Raw genomic sequence first — 17,256 nt, 5'->3', positions numbered from 1 at the left:
CGCAGAAAGCGGCATTGGAGGGCACCTTGGCTGACACAGAAGCCCGCTACGGCACCCAGCTGGCCCAGCTCCAGGGGCTGATCACCAGCGTGGAGGAGCAGCTGGCTGAGCTGAGGTGCGACATGGAGCGCCAGAACCACGAGTACAGGGTCCTCCTGGACGTCAAATGCCGCCTGGAGCAGGAGATTGCCACGTACCGCCGGCTCCTGGAGGGCGAGGATGCCCAGTACGTAGAGGGGCTTTGCTTGGGAGGGCACATCGGGACGAGATGGGTAATAGTGAAGCAAATAAAAGAAATGAAAATCTGCATTCCCTGAAGGATCCTGTGAGTCCATTTCCTGACCCATGGCATGCAGCAGGGTCTCACTTTTTGGTCCTACTAGTCCAGAACAGCCCAGTGGTTATCACAGCACTGCAGCATCCCTGGGATCCACTTCCCATCCCTCCAGTGTTTACGTGATCCTAGGGAAGGAGCAGGTACCACTGCTGCTCGTTGCAGCTGGGATGTGTGCTGCCTTTATGTCTGAATCCCCGTGGCACACATACATCCTTACCATTTTCTTCCTTTCAATTTTGACACTAGGCAGTTTCCAGAAGGCATTTTATTCACAAACTGGTACAAGAAGAAAAGGCGGGGTTTTAAATAATGTTTTTGTCTTCGAGACTATGTACTTTTTTTCCATTTCTGACCATTCTTTCTCTTTTCTCCTCCTGTAGCATGTCTTCCCACTACATCTCGCAGTCTGTGAAAGAAGGTAAGAACATGTCCTGGCTGAAGCATTGATCACACATAGCTCTGTCATGTCCTTAGCCACCTTCTTAGCTCAGACTCTTTTCACTAAGTTACTAAAATTACTATTTTATTATATTTTCAAAATATGAATTGACATAAACCACTCTTATTATATACCAGAACATGTTTCAGAAGATTATCTGTCCAGACTGAAACTATATAATATATACGGATAAGAATGTGGTGGTTATATTGTGTTTCTGAGGCAGTTGTTGGTAACAACAAATCTATCCATGAAAATCTTTGAGACACTTTCTCCTTCCTTCCCTGTAAATTACAGTTCCTTCTTTCTCCATTGTAGCACCTGTAACTACCCGTCAAATCCGCACAATCTTTGAGGAAGTCCAGGATGGGAAGGTGATCTCCTCCCGTGAGCAGATCACCCAGTCCGCCCACTAAGGTGGCTGCGTGGTTTGCTGCAAACCTCGCATAGCAAAGCAAAAGGAGATTCCAGCTTATGTGCTCTGGCTGTGTAGATGACGAAAAGCATCTTCTCTTTTTATCGCACCCCTGCTTCCCTCACCCTCTCTCTAAGCGCTGTGCTGCACTCAGAAATCAAATAAAGCTTTTCTGCGCACTCGTGCAAACCAGGGTCTTGTTTTGTTGCTCTGAAGAGCCAGGCTGTCCCACTCCTCGAGCTGTAGGACAAAGCTCCTCTCTGGAAGGAGCAATATTCTCCATCTTTGGTACCCAGGTGGTGGGGCCAGTACACCTACACTTCTATAACACTTGAGACCTGGCTGCATCAGTGAAGAGAGCTGATGTGGGTGGAGGTCTAGAGAGGAACTGGTTACCTGGGTCGTGGGAGGTGAAACTTGTGAGAGTCTTTGTATTTCACCTCAGATCTGGCACTGTGACTTTCAGATGGGGGGAGAGTCCTTCTTCCCTGGCTGCAATGTACAGCAACAGCAGAGCTGAAGCTTTTAACTCAGTGAGTCTAAGCAAGAAAATGAACAAAAACCGGGTCACGCAGCCAGGACCCTGCAAACGATTCCCTTCCCAGCTCTGCCTCAGCAGTTGCCGTGCAGTCCAGATAACAAGCTTTGTGGTAAAACAAAATTAAGCCGTAGATGTGGCAGCAATACACTGGCTGACGCCCCTCCAGAAATACAAACTCAGATTAGTGTAATTCTTGCTTCCAAAGGCACCGCTGAAGGGTGAGGAACACAAGTGATAGTAAGTGGTGGGTATGGTCTATATAAGCAAAAAGATTAAAACTCTTCAGGGAGTTATTTCTGGCACTCCCTGGCTGTCAGTGGCTGTTCCTGATGCAGCAGTTCCTGTTGCCGTCAGCTGACCCAGCCGTTCCTGGAAAGCCAGTTCAGACACATTCTTGGCTGGATTGTGCCATATTTATTACTTCATTAATCCAACTTCTAAATCGATGGGATGATTCAGAGAAACGCTACTGAATGTGTGTAAGAATAGAGCTGGCTACACAGTTTTAAGACCCCTTTCAAGAACATCTGCCTAGATTTTATGGGGAGACAAGAGAGAATTCAGGGTTTTTTTCAAAATGTGGAAAGGATCCCTGGAGTGCATCACCTACACCACAAGCCGAGGTAGCATGGATGCACAGTCTAGAGGCACCCTGTGCTGCAGCCATCCATCTCTGCCCGGTGTTGCCTGGGGCTGTATCCCCCCTGTCCACGCAGAGCAGATCCTCTGTGACCTGTGCAGGGCATCAGCTGCCCTGCGCACCCTGCACAGCAGCCCTGAGTGAGCCGCCTTAAAGTGCTCCCAGCACCCACAGACTTGTGGTAGACATGGCTTTGGTTTTGGAGCTTACCACTGATGAACAGTGATCTCGTTTCCACTCAGATTCCACCGAAGGACGTGTAAACACAACCCAGTAAGGGAGCACTGTTGTCAGGAGAACGACTCCCACCGCTATGACACAGCATGGCCTCGTGGTGCATCGTGGACAGGCCACGAGTAAATAACAGGGCACAATTCCTGACCCGAGGCACTTCCAGCCACCGCATCTCCGCAGTCCTACAGACTGCGTTCTCTGCTCCCACACCCTTGGACTTGGATGAGGGAGCCCTGCGCAGCACAGGGACTCTCCCCAGGGACGCTCCATGCCCTGGGGCTGGATGAGGGCAGGCGTTGGGCAGCCTGAGCTCAGATGCCCAAGAAGGGTAGGGACAGACACAGCCCGCAGCTAACACCTGGGGCTTCCCAGGTCACCTCTTAGGGATCCCCTGTTCTTCCCAGGGATGGCGGTCGTGCCCCTCTGGTTGCCACCCTTGTGACACCCGGCATGGGGATGCTGAATGTGCCTTGCTGGAATTCATCCTTGCTTTACATGTTTCTCCTGGAAAGGTCTGGGCACACCCGTGTCGCTATAGAAACAACAAATAATACTTTGCTCGCAAAAGCCCCTGTTTTAATTACTCATTAACAGGGGATTTTGTTAGCAAAGTTTTATTACTCCTGCTACTGCAAATTGTGAGAGGTGTGGAAAACAGATGTTGATTCCCTCCTGCCTTAGGCATTAATAATTAATCTGACCTTAAGAAATCCACTGAGGAGGGAGCTGCAGGTGGTGGCTTATGCAGACAGGCAGCGGCAGCTTGAGGCAGGTTTCAGAAAGTGGTATTTTATTCCAGAAAGACAGTTTGACTTCTCAGGCTACACTGAGTTAATCTGACACAGACCACCACTTTAGAAAGAGACGTTAAGGTGTGGCTTTTTAGCTCATTTCAGGGAACTTTCCTATGATAATTTGATACTAGAGCAAACATTGTAAGTGCACTAAAACAAACAGAGAATTGTTTTTGTCTGGGTAGTTTCATCTACTGGATCTGCTGATATGTATGTTTGGAGCCAGAACTTCACCTCTCTTTTCCTCCTGAAATAAGACAGTATTGCACACTTAAACACCAATGCGCTACAATGAAATTACTGTTATGCCATAGAACTGGCATTCTGATTTTGAAATGTATAAAAAATGGGCTCATAGTGTGCATGTGCTCATGCAACAGAGGCAGAAGCTGATTTAATAGTCAGCCTTTTATTTAAAAGAGAGCGTGATACAAACAATATGCAGTCATTTGTGGTTGTGTTCAATGGGAGGTCATGTAAATAGTCTTAGAATTTTTAATATGTCGTTTTAAGTCTTAATTATCACTTCATGATTTTAATTGCTGTCTTGTGGTATTATCAAAATATCGTAGATATCTTGAGCAATGCGTATTTTTATGACACAGCAATTAAACAGGAAACAAAAGACAAAAGAAAAGGCAATTTCATGTAAAGAAAGAATATGCTGTTAACCTTGTAACGTTGTGACAGTTACTCATTCTACAGCCTGCCTGTGGGAAGCCGGTTACTCCTGCCGGCTGGCCAGTCTGAACGGCTTTGCTCATGTCAAGACTGAGGGTTTGGACTTGCACAGGGGCTCTGTGCTGTTTTTGTCACCGACGTTCCCCTTTCTCTGTGCCACCGCTGCACTCAGCGGGGACAGCCTGCGAGTTCCGCCCTTTTGTATCACCCAGGTGAAGGTGAGGAAATGAAAACGGGGAGAAAGCACATTCCTTGGAGCTACGCGTCCCACCACCCCCGCGCTGCTGCGCCTTTGCCATCCGCACCTGGGGAGGACAAGCAGAAAGTGGGCGTCCGCTGGCTTTGCGCCCCGTCTCCTGGCGCTCACGCGACAAGAAGATGCTGCCGCCAAGAGATTGAACCCATCCTCCAGCCAGAGCAAACACGGTGGAGATTCCAGTTCTCCAGTTCTCCAAGTCGTACAGACTTGTCTCCATTCACCAGTGGCAAATGGGAACTTGGGTAGCTGTGCTTCTCCATAGCAGCCAACTCCTGATATTCCAAGGACACACCCCACTCCTGTATTGTTTCCAGCTTTCTTCAGATAGAGGGGAGGCAGTCATGCCCTTTAAAGCTACTCACAAATGTACCCTTGCTGCTTATTTCCATACTCTTTCCCCCCTCCTTTGGCAAATGATCTAAGGAAGAACTTGGCTGTTGGGAAGGGGTTGTTGAGGCCTGTCTGCAAAGACAGTCAAACAATTCACCATGTACACACATGAGAAATATCTTCTCCTCCACACCCTGCATTATTAGCTAGTGACACTCGATTTGTGGTTTCTGCCCATGACGCAGGTCAGCATGAAGAACAGATAGTGGGACTTGACCATGCCTGGTGCACTCATTTTCGGAGCCTTTTTGCAGAGGCAACCAGTATCTCTCCTGAAGCTCTGTTTACATGGGAGCTGTAAACTCCAAACTCACACTGAAGTTGTCCTCCGTGGTCACAACTGATTGAGATGTTCATCACAGAAAACATTATGAGCATTAGCTGCTAAGCTATGTTACTGTCAACTTTGCACTCTTGTTCACAGTGCTTAGAGACCACGAGCTTTTTGACTTACATTCTCCATCTACTTTATGCTCTTCCACATTTTTTCCTGGAGCATCTCATAATTTTTAAGTTATGCTAGCTAGTAGCCATACCCTGCCCTTTCTGAGTGGTTTGCTAGGCTCTCGTTCACAAAGAAGAACACAAAATATCCACTGCTTATTGTCTTTTCATATTCCTCCACTCTTGGGTGGTCTCTGAAGCAAAGTGGAGAACTGAATGAGCCCTGAAGCATGAACTCTTTTTTCATTGCTTTTTCATTACAGAACGTCCTTCTCTCTGTGGATAAAAGAGCAGACTTGAATTTCCAGGATTGGTAGCCAAGTTCCTTCTAGCACCATTGTACTCACGGGACTGTAGATGTACATTCAGGGCTTCATGACACGGCTGTTATCCCTGAAGGTGAGCTGTGTGTACAAACTAAGTAGAGACAAGAAACTCTAGTAGCTGGGACAAAAAGACACAGTAAAAGAGATATTGACTTACTCCATCGAAATGCTGTCTGAATAGCTCTGCTTCAGAGCTAACAGTACAAAGCAGTATTAAAATGTAGCCCTGAGCAAGGAGCCTCCTACTTTGAATCACACTTGACTATTTACTTAGAAACGGAAGAACCATAAAGACGCCCTTTGTGAGATAAAAAGGTTCCGTGGAATATGACAAAAAACATTAATAGAACAAAGGCAAAAGTGACGATTCTGGAAGTTGGCTCAGATTTTAGGAGTGATGAAAATCATCGGGAATGCAACAGAAAAAAAAAGCGCTGGCAACGCCTCCTGCCCGGGCTATAAAGGGCTCCAAGCCAGGGGGAAGCGAGCACTCACTCTCTGTGCTGCCGAGCCGGGTGTTGCTCTCCAGCCCTACAGCCTCCGCCAGCCTTCGCCATGAGCACCACCACTGTCAGGCAATACTCCTCCTCCACCTCCCTCAAGGGCTTCGGTGGCCTGGGTGGAGGCTCCAGCAGGCTTTCCTCCGTGCGTGTTGGGGGAGGAGGGTACAGAGCACCCAGCGTCCACGGAGGCAGCTACTCTGTCTCTTCCCGCATTGTCTCGGGGCTTGGAAGTGGCTACGGGGGCAGCTACTGCAGCAGCGTAGGAGGGGGCCTCGGCAGCGGCTTTGGGGGTAGCTATGGGGCTGGCTTTGGGGCTGGCTTTGGAGGTGGCTTTGGAGGTGGCTTTGGAGGTGGCGATGGCATCCTCCCGGCTGGCGAAAAGGAGACGATGCAGAACCTCAACGACCGCCTGGCTGCCTACCTGGACAAAGTGCGTGCCCTGGAGGAGGCCAACACTGACCTGGAGGTCAAGATCAGGGAATGGTACAAGAAGCAGGGACCTGGTCCAGACCGTGACTACAGCCCCTACTACAGGACTATCGAGGAGCTCAGGAACAAGGTAGGATGCTGTGATTACCAAGACATCTTCACTAAAGTCACTTTTAAAAAGATGACCCTGCTCGTAAAAGCCGAAGGGAAGAGTGTTAACAAATGACAGGTAATTGGTCTGTGATGGGAAAACAGAAAGAGCATGCTTGGAAATCATAGTCATAATTTATGAACAGCAGTTTCTTGATCATGTCCTCCACAAGGCACAAAGATGGGTTTTCTACTGACTGTTTCCGTGTAGGGAGAAAGATGGGGCAGGAATGCAGAGTAAGGGGCTATCAGACATTGGTTCAAGTTACCTGATGCTAAAGGGTGCGTGCTGCACCGCCAGTCATTTCCTGCCTTTCCTCGATGCTACTTGCTACTTATGGCCCACGTATATGGTCCCTTTGCCAGACTCCTGATTAAGCACTCTGCAGGTAGGGACACGTTATCTCTTTGGCACTGTTCACTACTGAATGATATGCAAATGGACATGCTAAATCATTCCCTTAAATATCCTACAAATCAGATCTTTTCTAGCCTGATAGGAGGCTCAAGGTAGAGGTTAAAAAAAAAAGAAACTGCCGTAGGGGATAGTTGTTCTTTGGGAGGTGCAAACACAGACACGAGTGAAATCCAGGAGTCAGAACATACTGGGCTGCGGTAGGTGGCTTCAGAGGTGCTGAAGTCAAGTGTGTGCCCTGCTCTAAAATGCAGCAGATGAAATCATGGCCAAGCTTGTTTCTTTATTCTTAGCAGCTCTCTGGCTCATTTTAGGCAAAGGTCCTTGAGCAAAAGCACCAGAATCTGTCTTCCCTTCCTACCCTGCCATTGCTGTCCTCCCTCTGCCCACATTACTCATCATGAGCTGATTGCCTACTGGAGGTGACAGCATCCTTAGTAAGCTCAGGTTCCACTGGAGAGGATGGAGGTGTGGGCGGTTGGGTAATGACAATACCTGGTCTGTGAGAGTAAATGCCAGGGAAATGGGGCAGCAGCCCATGACAGGCTCAGGGCTCAACCCCTGGGGGAAATCACATACCTAGAATTTTTCAGTTCTTTAACCCTTCTCTTGGGCTTCGCCTTGGGGTGAAGGTCTCTTGCCCTGATGCATAGAGCTTCTCTTCAAATTCCAGCTTATCAGGTGTGCTCTGATCTGGAGCACAGATACATGTGGAGGCAGAAGCTGTCTCCAGATTTGAGCAATGAAGGGCTGGGTCTTACAGAAACCCTCTGCTCATGATCCAGAGGGAGGCAGACCCTTCCCTCCCCTCCCACGCGGCAGCTGGGAAATTACCACATCAATATTCTGGGATTATTGCTTGGATATCCCCTGAAGCATCAGAACTCAGTGAGAGCTTTTCATTAGCTTGTGGCTACAGAAATTACTGCTCATTAAATGGCCAATCATTTTCAAAATCCCAGAACAAATATTTGCACCTCAGGTGTAATTACAAAAGCAAAACGATTCAGGCACACGGCACTCCTTCCTCCACCCTTTTTCCATCTCAGCCAGGCGGTTCAGCATTGCCAGACAAAGCCCAGAGTGCTGCCAGGACTCTGAGTGTGGTGTGAGCGCCTGGAGATGCCACTCTGGCAGGGGCGACAGGCTGTGGCATGTGTGCCTGCCAGTATCTTCACAAGACCAAATCAGTGCCAATGAGAGACTGAGCACGAGTACCCTGTCTCTCTCTCTGCAGAGTCTATGTGGAAGTCCAGCCCAACGGGCAGGAGGTTCAGTGCTGCTCCAGTCCTTCTGGATGGGAACTCAGGCAGCAGCAGGCCATTTTTTGGAACTACTTTTTCAGTCTTTCACTCTCTTTTATTCCCTCCCAGATTCTTGCTGCAACTGTCGAAAATGCCAACATCGTCTTACAGATTGACAATGCCAGGCTGGCAGCTGATGACTTCAGAACCAAGTAAGTCCAATGCCTTCAAGAGCTCTAGTGAGAAGGGAGGGAAAAGCCAGTCTGTTTAAGGCTCTTCTTTGCTTTCTGCAACTGAAGTTGCTCCACCAGGTCACTGCTCACTAGAAGAGTAACATTTGCAAAGAGTACATCTCTTCCTGGGTACAGCATTATCTTGACATTCCTGCACTGCAGAGAGCTGTGCACGCACATTTAATAAAAGATGGTTGGCAGAAATACGCCAAGCTGGGGAAGGAAACAAGAAGAAAAAAACCTGTATTAGCTGGGCTCCACGGTGCAACTGTGTGTCCCCCCCGCAGGTTTGAGACGGAGCAGGCTCTGCGCCTGAGTGTGGAGGCTGATATCAACGGCCTGCGCAGAGTCCTGGATGAGCTGACCCTGGCCAGAGCTGACCTGGAGATGCAGATCGAGAACCTGAAGGAGGAGCTGGCCTACCTCAAGAAGAACCACGAGGAGGTGAGCACAAAGGCAGGCTCAAACTGGGACCTACAAATATACCTTGTGCCCAATGGAAAGTGGTTTGGTCAAATGTGCAGGAGTGTCTCTGCAACCAGGGCTGTCAGGAGACACTCGGGTGGGTAAGGGGGAGGGAAACAACCCTTTCAGACAGGACGTCCAGGAGGTCTGTGGCATTCATGTGCTGGTGCAAATAAGAAATTTGTCATGATGGGAATATACTGATTTCACTCTGATGTGTGTCATGTGTCTCTTTTGTGCCAGGAAATGAATGCCCTGCGCGGGCAGGTGGGTGGAGAGATCAGCGTGGAGATGGATGCGGCTCCTGGAATCGACCTCACCAAGATCCTGGCTGAGATGAGGGAGCAGTACGAGAGCCTGGCGGACAAGAACCGCAGGGACGCCGAGCAGTGGTTCTTCAGCAAGGTGAGCTGGCTCACCGGCAGTGCAGAGGGGCGCGTGGGACCTGAGTCTGTGCCCACTCGCCAGTGCCATAATGGCATGGTTGTGCCGTGTTGCAGACGGAAGAGCTGAACCGGGAGGTGGCCATCAACACCGAGCAGCTTCAGAGCGGCAAGACGGAGATCACAGAGCTACGACGCACCATCCAGAGCCTGGAGATTGACCTGCAGTCCCAGCTCAGCACAGTATGAGGGGCTGGCTCCCTGCGGGGTGGGGGGCACGCAGGAGCGCAGGCGAGGGGATGCATGGGTGCTCCCATCCCTGCCACCCTCTGTCCCCCCCTGAACCCGTTCCTCTCCTCTGCACGCAGAAAGCGGCATTGGAGGGCACCTTGGCTGACACAGAAGCCCGCTACGGCACCCAGCTGGCCCAGCTCCAGGGGCTGATCACCAGCGTGGAGGAGCAGCTGGCTGAGCTGAGGTGCGACATGGAGCGCCAGAACCACGAGTACAGGGTCCTCCTGGACGTCAAATGCCGCCTGGAGCAGGAGATTGCCACGTACCGCCGGCTCCTGGAGGGCGAGGATGCCCAGTACGTAGAGGGGCTTTGCTTGGGAGGGCACATTGGGACGAGATGGGTAATAGACACAAAACGTGCTGTCTCAGGACTCGGTCCAATTGCAGGTTTCAGGGTTTGTCTTTATGTTCATACCAGCCACAGATGCCCAGTGGCTCTGTCCCTGGTTTCTGTTTGCAGTGAGATGCTGTAACAGGCACCTTTCACTGCTGGAAGGGTCAGTAGACCCTCTGCCCTCCAGGAGACACTGCGTGGAGCAGTAGTTTTAGCAATGACTATGAGCCTTTTCTGTTTTCCTCCTGCCTGAATACAGAGCCTGTGTAACAACAACAACAACAAAGAGATTGTCCCTAACTTATTTTTGTTTTTCTCCTTCTCTTGTAGCATCTCTTCCCAGTACTCCTCTGCTATGTCCTCACACTCTGGCAGAGACGGTAAGAACCTATCTTGCTACACACACTTATAACGAAGAGCTTTGAGACCTGCTTTTAGAGCAGCTGCCAGACTGATGGAGTCAAAATCACTCCTCGGGCGTGCTGTGCCGCCTTGCTGGCTGAATCAGTGACAGCAGTTAAGAGAGCTTGTGTGCATCTTACAACTGCTAACCACAGGAAAAAGCTGTCAGGAAGGGAAATATCTTGCGCTCGTTTACCACAAGAATGATTTGCCCTAAATGGGCCTTGTGATTGAGCAGCCAGTGTTCTAGCTTTATACAGACCTGAAAAATCAAGTGACACCACACATTTAAGCAGTGTGCCTTTTGCCTTCTTGAACCTTCCCATCAGCCTGGCTCTCCCTTCTTCCTAGTCAATGTAGGCTTGTTTAAAACAGTGTTTTCCAGTACTTTGTGGAATTTCTGACATCTTCCTGAAGAACATGCAATATCTGATAATATGTTAAGAAATCTCTCTCCCTCCTGCCCCCTGAATAATTGTCCTCCTCTTTCCTTTTGCAGTCATGACATCTTCCCGCCAGGTCCGCACAATTGTTGAGGAGGTGCAGGACGGGAAGGTGGTCTCCTCCCGGGAGCAGGTTGCACTCACCACTCGCTAGGAGGGCCAGCAGCTCTATGGACCCTCGACCCCAAGCTCAAAAGAGCAGCGAGCTGAACCAAGCACTGTCTGAGGCCGTATGTGGTTGGGTCGTGTTACAGAAAGTAGTCTGCTTCATTCATCTGCTCCTCCTTCCTGCTTTACCCTAATTTCATGCGGGTGCCATCATGCACTCTGTACACATTTAATAAAGTTTTTTCCTCGTTCATGCAACTGCAGACTTGTCTGTCACTGATACATGATCTCTCAAAGCCTCAGGGTTGTGTGTTCATGCCAGGGAAAGTCCTAAGTAACCACAAGAAGCAGCCAGTGAGAGGAGGGGAATAGAGGGATATGGGTTCCACCTGGAGCAAAAATAATTTGTGGCAGTTTTTTCTACTGAACTCATTGCTTGTAAATACATGGGACCGACTGAGACATAAACCAGATAAGTTTGATACAATATGAAGGCAATGATGGAAGGATGATGTTTGAGGTCTCAATGTGCCACACAACTCCTAATTAAAGCCAACAAAATAAAGCTCAGTTCTCTAACTCTTGGTATCATAAAGAATCACTTTCTCCTGTAAGTAGAACTTAAATGACTTCAGCAAGACTACGACTGTCATATGTACCATTCCGAGACATGAGCACAACACCAGACTGGTAGGCAAATCTTATACATACATGCCTTCTGTGTTATTTGACTGCCTTTAAATCACACTATTAGATACATTGTACAAAAAACTTTATACAGGTCTTTTCATGCTGCCTGAGGGCTGCACTTAACAGGTTCTAAAGTAACCATTGCTTAATCCGCAGAGGGATGAGTAGCAATAACTTTTTTATCACTATAGCATCCAGTAGATCACTGCTAAAATCCTTCCTGAAACACACGAGCTAGTTATCGTATGTCAACAACGTCTGCAGGCAAGCTGCCATTCAGGATTAGGTGACGCAGCTTGTGCGCTGGCAGCCAGGTACCTGACCTGCCTTTGCCCACTCATTTCCTGGAGAGTGACAGAGGAACCAAAGGATGCTGCACTGGTCGCACATCCACTGAATGTGTCTTGTGGGCTACATAGGAGAGGAAATAATTTTAGACCCAAAAGCCTGATGGAATCACTTAGATCCAACTTCATACTTTCTAGCCAGTGGTACTTGGGACCTCTATCCAGTCTTGGACCGTGGCCTCATGTTCATCACCCACCTCAAGAATTTGGGCCTTAGACAAAGGGAAAAGGTAATAGTTTGCAGTAAATCAACTTCCCTTTGCTTATAATGATGTACAAGGGGCTTCTGTGGCTGAAGTTAAGCACGCTTGTCTGTTGGATTATTATTGATGATTCATTCTCCCTCAGCCTCCACAAAGGCATTATGGTCCTTATTGAACAATTACAAAGGTATGCTCCCTGGCCTGAACAGACTCTTGAAAAGAGCTGATGATGTCATACTGGGCATGACAAGACAAGCAAAGGAGACGGAAGGTGATCGAAGAAGTGGGGAACCTGCCAGGTCTTTCCAGAAAAGGGAGTGTGAAGAGATGTTATCATTCTGTATTATTGTTTAACAATTACAGAAAAGGGTAGGAAATGAAACACAGACCAGAGTGCGGAGTTCATTGACTGTATAATGCTGTTCTCTTTGCTGGAATAACAGACCTTCCTTGCAGAAATAGGAAGTCTTCCAAGCCAAGTGAGCTAGAGCCATCTCAAAAATAAAAACTAGATCAAGCAAAAATGTACTTTAGCATCAAGCTGTCTTAGACTTTATGGCAATGGGCAAGGTTGCAGGCTGGAAATTCTGATTGAACAGCAAATGTGCAATTTTTTTTTTTTTTTTGCCATCAGAAGACAGTTATATTTCAGTTGTAAGTGGCAGTTTTTTAACTCTTGAGCCATCTGTAGCATGCCCCAAGTGTATGAATACAGAAAGGCTTTCTGAAAACCGCAAACATTATGGATTAAATATAAGTAGGAGGCTAAAAGAAGATGCTAGTCCAAGAGTATCTGGCTGTGCTGGCAGCACAGTAAGGCATGGCCACTTCTGCAGCCAAAAGGACACAAGGGAGAGATTTATCAAGCAGCATATTTAATTATATTTGATATCTGTCACCCAGTGCTGAGATACCCATTTACATCTGTCAGCAGGAGCGGCCTGAAATGAATATCTGAAAAGAGCTGGGAGAATAGCTGGGAGAGCTGATGGAAGGCCCAGGTTTGTAATCAGTTTATTCAATTCCACTGGGAGTATCTTATCAGGAGTTTTCCTTATTCACCAACATATATTTGCATCAATGAAAAAGGCTTAAATTCTGTATAACCCTATTACCACAAACAAAAGAGAAGTCCAAGCTCAGCACAAGTAATCACTGTGTTACATTACAGTACTCTCAAGAAGGAAAATACCTATTAGGCAATTTATTTTTTATTATTACTCTTTGCTACACACAGTTTGTATCTGTGAAACATGGACAAATTATCACATCCAAGAGATGGAAAAACACTGGTTTTGGAGAGCATTTTTCAAATTTTCTGCAAGATGCAAGCACAAGAAGAAAAGTCTTGTTAGGATTCAGCAAGGAGTTATAGAAGCAAGTCCTCAGCGAATAATGCTGAAACTTTAATGGACAACAAAACAAAAAAGGAAAACCAAGAATGTCCTTGAAAGGTATTTCATCGGCTGAGACACAGAGAGAAATATGTAGGATGTGCCAGTGTCAATATATAATAGCAAGTATACTTACATACAAGAATAATACTTAAAATGAGTATCATGTTTCCCATCTGTAAAGCTCTATGTTTACATCAGACAGTTGTTTTTACAGTGCCCTTGAGAAGGAGGATTACTGTCATTATTGTTTCCATCCTACAAAGCATGAAATTGAGACTTGGAGAAGCTGAACGATTTGCCTAGAGTGATTTGCAAAGCTAGGATCAGAACCCTGGAGCATCTGCTGTCATCAGTGAGGTGGAGATGAGTTTTGGTACAGCCAATAACACACAGAAAAAAAGTGGAATGACAATTACATCAATAGGTAGATAAGCAAATGTTTTGTAAATAGCAAATACAAGAATTTTCCATAGGTGAAACACTGAAATGTAGCTGACAATGAGCAGACAGGAGCTAGGGCTGCTTGTAGTTCTCAGTCTACATCAGGGCCTCCTGATAAGGCTCTCCAAGCCAGAGGCCAGCCCTGCACAGGCTGGAGGGACATACACAAGCCCAAGTTGGGGTGCTTTGGATGCCAGACAGTGTCTGGCTCTCAGCTTCTCTCCCCTGACACTCCCTGGTGGTTGCTTCAAGCCCAAACCTGAGCTTGGACTGGCAGTCATGTGGGGTGATGGACAGCAGCTTGGACTCCAGCTGGGACTCAGGGTTCAGTGTTGTGTCTGAGTCACCAAGTCTCGAGGGAAGTTCTCTTGGACGTGAAAACAGCTAGTGACTCAGGGAATGTTTGCAATAACGTGAAATGCTGGATCCCCTTCTTGGGGGCACATTATACTTTCTGTACTTCATATGCATTAGCTTAAGAAACAGTCTTAAGCTTTAAAATATCCCAAGACTACCAAAGGACTTCCCTCTAGGGAAATCTAATCTTTCTTTCTCATTTCCATTGCCCTTTTGCATCTGATAATTTTGTGCAGTAGAACAACCCTTGGGAATAATGCCACAGTGCCCATCCCCTACCACCATCCCACTCTCCTTTATAAAGCACAGTACAAGACGCAAATGTAAAGCTGAAGTATAATTCCTTTCTACTTTACACAAAGCTCATTAAATGGGAACAGCACCTTTGCCTAGGGGAGGCTTTTCTGCTCATTTGTTACTTGAAGTAATCATTTTTCCTTGTGAGGCCTGCACTGCTGTTTCTGAAATGCCTGCCGGGAAATCCTCGAATTCTCATAAGCCATCATTTCCCTCCTTCTCTTACTCCCCTGGGGCACCACGTTGCCCGCGAGGGGCTCCCAAGTCAACTGAGGACGGCTCATTAGAGGTGTTGCCTGTGGCTGGCTACAAGGCTGTGGTGAGCAAATTTCCATCTGTAGATTGCAGTCTGGAAGTCAATAAAAGTTAATTCTGGAAAGAGCCTTCCATTATGCATGTAGATACCATCATTAGCAGATCTCCTCATAAAAAAATGAAAATCTCTTTTAATAAAATGAGTACTGTAACTGCTGGCAGATCTTGAGGTATGCTCTGGTGTAAAAGCAAGAGCTGGTTTTAATAAAAACTTCAAATTTTGGAAGGGAAAAAAGCAACCATGAAGAACACACAAATCCAGTAAAATCAGGAGTGAAATTATTATTCTCCTTTACAACAGCTGTAGAAATTCTAATGACCTTTGGCTGCAGAGATCTATGGTAAAGTATGAAGTTCAAAAAGTAAGAAAGAAACATGGACATCTCTGATTACTTTTCAATAATTGAAAAAAACCCCACTCAGTAACATTTCAATTTTTCTCATTGAAAAATGAAGGACTATCAATTAACTGCTGCTGGGCTGCTGGGCTGCTGGGCTCCATGGCAGAGGTGCCTGATCCTGACCATGCCACAGCTTCCGCTCAGGATCTTGCCACCGATGAGGCATGCCATGGTACCATGGCACAGGCTTCACTTGCCAATTATGGATGTAACAAAGGATGGACATACACAGAATCCACACCACATTTAAGGTGTTCTGGATTTGCAGTGTCAAGTTAAAATCAAGACTAATGAACTTTCCCAAATGGCATAAGCAGTATTTCTGAAACAGGCTGCACCTGACGCATCCTTTATGTGATGTGTCCAGGTGACCTGGATGCCAAAACCAATGCTGAACAACACAGGGGTGAAAGTCAGCCAATATTAGCATGGCTGTATTAATATTATTAATAAAATGAAAGATTCAGATGACAAAACATTTTAATTATTTCCCTTCTTCCTCAATTCAGCATTCCAAGACTAAAAAATAGGTTTAATATCTTTTTAAAAATGATCTTTTCTAGTGTTTTTTCTAAATTTAACACATTTCCCCTAGATTATTTGGAGAATTTCCATGGTGCTGGTTGGAACTGGGTCAGAGCTATACAGAACCCAGCTACTTCTGAAATTCTCTGTGTTACTGTTTTAGAAATATTATGAAACATCTTGTGTGGCTGTCCTCTCTTGGCAGTGAATATTCATAGTTAACTGCAACATTTGGTACTCAGGAAATATCCTTTTCTCTTTTATTTTGGATAAATATTTGAATATTTTGTCTACTCTCAAAAGCAGCAAAACAAATACCATGGGATCTCCCCTCTGAAAGGGGGTGTTTTGATGCATGCAGGAGAAAGAAAAGTAACAAATAGTCACTGGTACACTCAAGTACACTATTCTTTTGTGTTCTCCAAAAGAAGAGCATTTCGAGGTCTAATGACCCAGACCTTGGCAGGTTCTCACTCAACTGACAGCCACGCAGAATGGGACAGACCCTTGCTGCGGTGCTCTTGCAGACAGGCAGCACGGTCCAGGGTGGTCTCCTGGCTCCGGTCCCAGGGACTGCAGGGCACCTGAATGAGGGGGCACCCTCACTTCTGGTCACAAAGGGGTTGAACAGGGTCTGTCAGACAGGACAGCTTTCCCACAGCTTTCACTTTCCAGGTAGACTCGCCCACGTCAGGGATGGATAATTGCTATGGTGTTTCATTCCCCGGGCACTCTCGGGTATCGTCATTTTTTGTGTCACTGTTGTTTAGCTGTCATCACAGGTCAGACCTGATGATTCAGGAAGTAACATTTTTGATGTAGTTTTGAAACACGCTTCTGTTAACCAAAGCATCTTTCTGTTGTGGGATTTCTGGAGACAAACGCCTTTGGGGAAATATTTCCAGCTGAAAAAAAAAAACAGTACTAGCCAGGTCACAAGGAGGAAGAATAAACAGCCCTACTCCAGTGGCAACATCCACAAGGAATGGTATAAATAGAGGACTATGGGGACAGAGGGATCACAATCGGCTCCCGCAGTGATCTGTGCAGTTTGCCTTGGGCTCCGAGTTGGATCCTTGCGCTCTCACTATGAGCTGTGCCGTCAGGCAGGTCGTTACTGCCTGTTCCCAAGGCAGAAGCAGCGCGGGCAGCTCTGCAGCTGGTAGTGGAAGAAAGGTCTCCTCCGCTTCCTCAGGAAGACATGCTGCCTATGACTTAGGTGGTGCAGTTGGCAATTTTTCTGGTGGCAGTTTAAGCGAGGGATTACTTGGGAAGCAGCTGAGTGCCGGCAGTGCTACTGGTGGAAGCTTTGGAGCTACCCAGAGGGCTTGTTCTACCCTTGGATTCAGCAGTGGAGGCATCTGCACTCGAAGCGTTGGT

The 17,256-nt window shown here is 47.1% G+C and overlaps 2 protein-coding genes across 3 annotated transcripts in view; both read left to right on the top strand.

Annotated features, from left to right (window-relative positions):
* LOC104843029 (keratin, type I cytoskeletal 14-like) overlaps positions 1–1,192 on the top strand; it is a 4,825-nt gene extending 3,633 nt beyond the window's left edge. Inside the window, exons 6-8 of the mRNA XM_010585719.1 lie at positions 6–226; positions 718–755; positions 1,095–1,192. Of these exons, the coding sequence (XP_010584021.1) occupies positions 6–226; positions 718–755; positions 1,095–1,192 (357 nt within the window). The remainder of the gene's footprint in view (positions 1–5; positions 227–717; positions 756–1,094) is intronic.
* A 4,635-nt stretch (positions 1,193–5,827) lies between these two features.
* Positions 5,828–10,949, top strand: LOC104842927 (keratin, type I cytoskeletal 14). 2 transcript variants are annotated; one of them, XM_010585587.1, is made up of 9 exons: positions 6,056–6,562; positions 8,371–8,453; positions 8,762–8,918; positions 9,183–9,344; positions 9,440–9,565; positions 9,691–9,915; positions 10,138–10,168; positions 10,289–10,330; positions 10,852–10,949. In XM_010585587.1, the coding sequence occupies exons 1-9, from the start codon at positions 6,056–6,058 to the stop codon at positions 10,947–10,949; spliced, it is 1,431 nt and encodes a 476-aa protein (XP_010583889.1). The 2 variants fall into 2 exon arrangements, with proteins under 2 accessions (XP_010583887.1, XP_010583889.1); XM_010585585.1 differs by lacking the exon at positions 10,138–10,168 and having other exon boundaries at positions 5,828–6,562; positions 9,691–9,911; positions 10,281–10,330.
* The last annotated feature ends 6,307 nt before the right edge of the window (positions 10,950–17,256 follow it).

The sequence above is a fragment of the Haliaeetus leucocephalus genome, unplaced genomic scaffold (genome assembly GCF_000737465.1).
Source record: "Haliaeetus leucocephalus isolate CR32 unplaced genomic scaffold, Haliaeetus_leucocephalus-4.0 Scaffold110, whole genome shotgun sequence".
NCBI lineage: Eukaryota > Metazoa > Chordata > Aves > Accipitriformes > Accipitridae > Haliaeetus > Haliaeetus leucocephalus.
This window is presented reverse-complemented; position numbering and strand designations above follow the sequence as displayed.

What these genes read in the sequence shown, in the direction of transcription:
- LOC104842927 (XM_010585587.1), top strand. Translation starts at nt 6,056, where the DNA reads ATGAGCACCACCACTGTCAGGCAATACTCCTCCTCCACCTCCCTCAAG. An exon ending in TCAAGAAGAACCACGAGGAG is followed by an intron (nt 8,919 to 9,182) that starts GTGAGCACAAAG and finishes CTTTTGTGCCAG; the next exon opens with GAAATGAATGCCCTGCGCGG. An exon ending in CTCACACTCTGGCAGAGACG is followed by an intron (nt 10,331 to 10,851) that starts GTAAGAACCTAT and finishes TTCCTTTTGCAG; the next exon opens with TCATGACATCTTCCCGCCAG.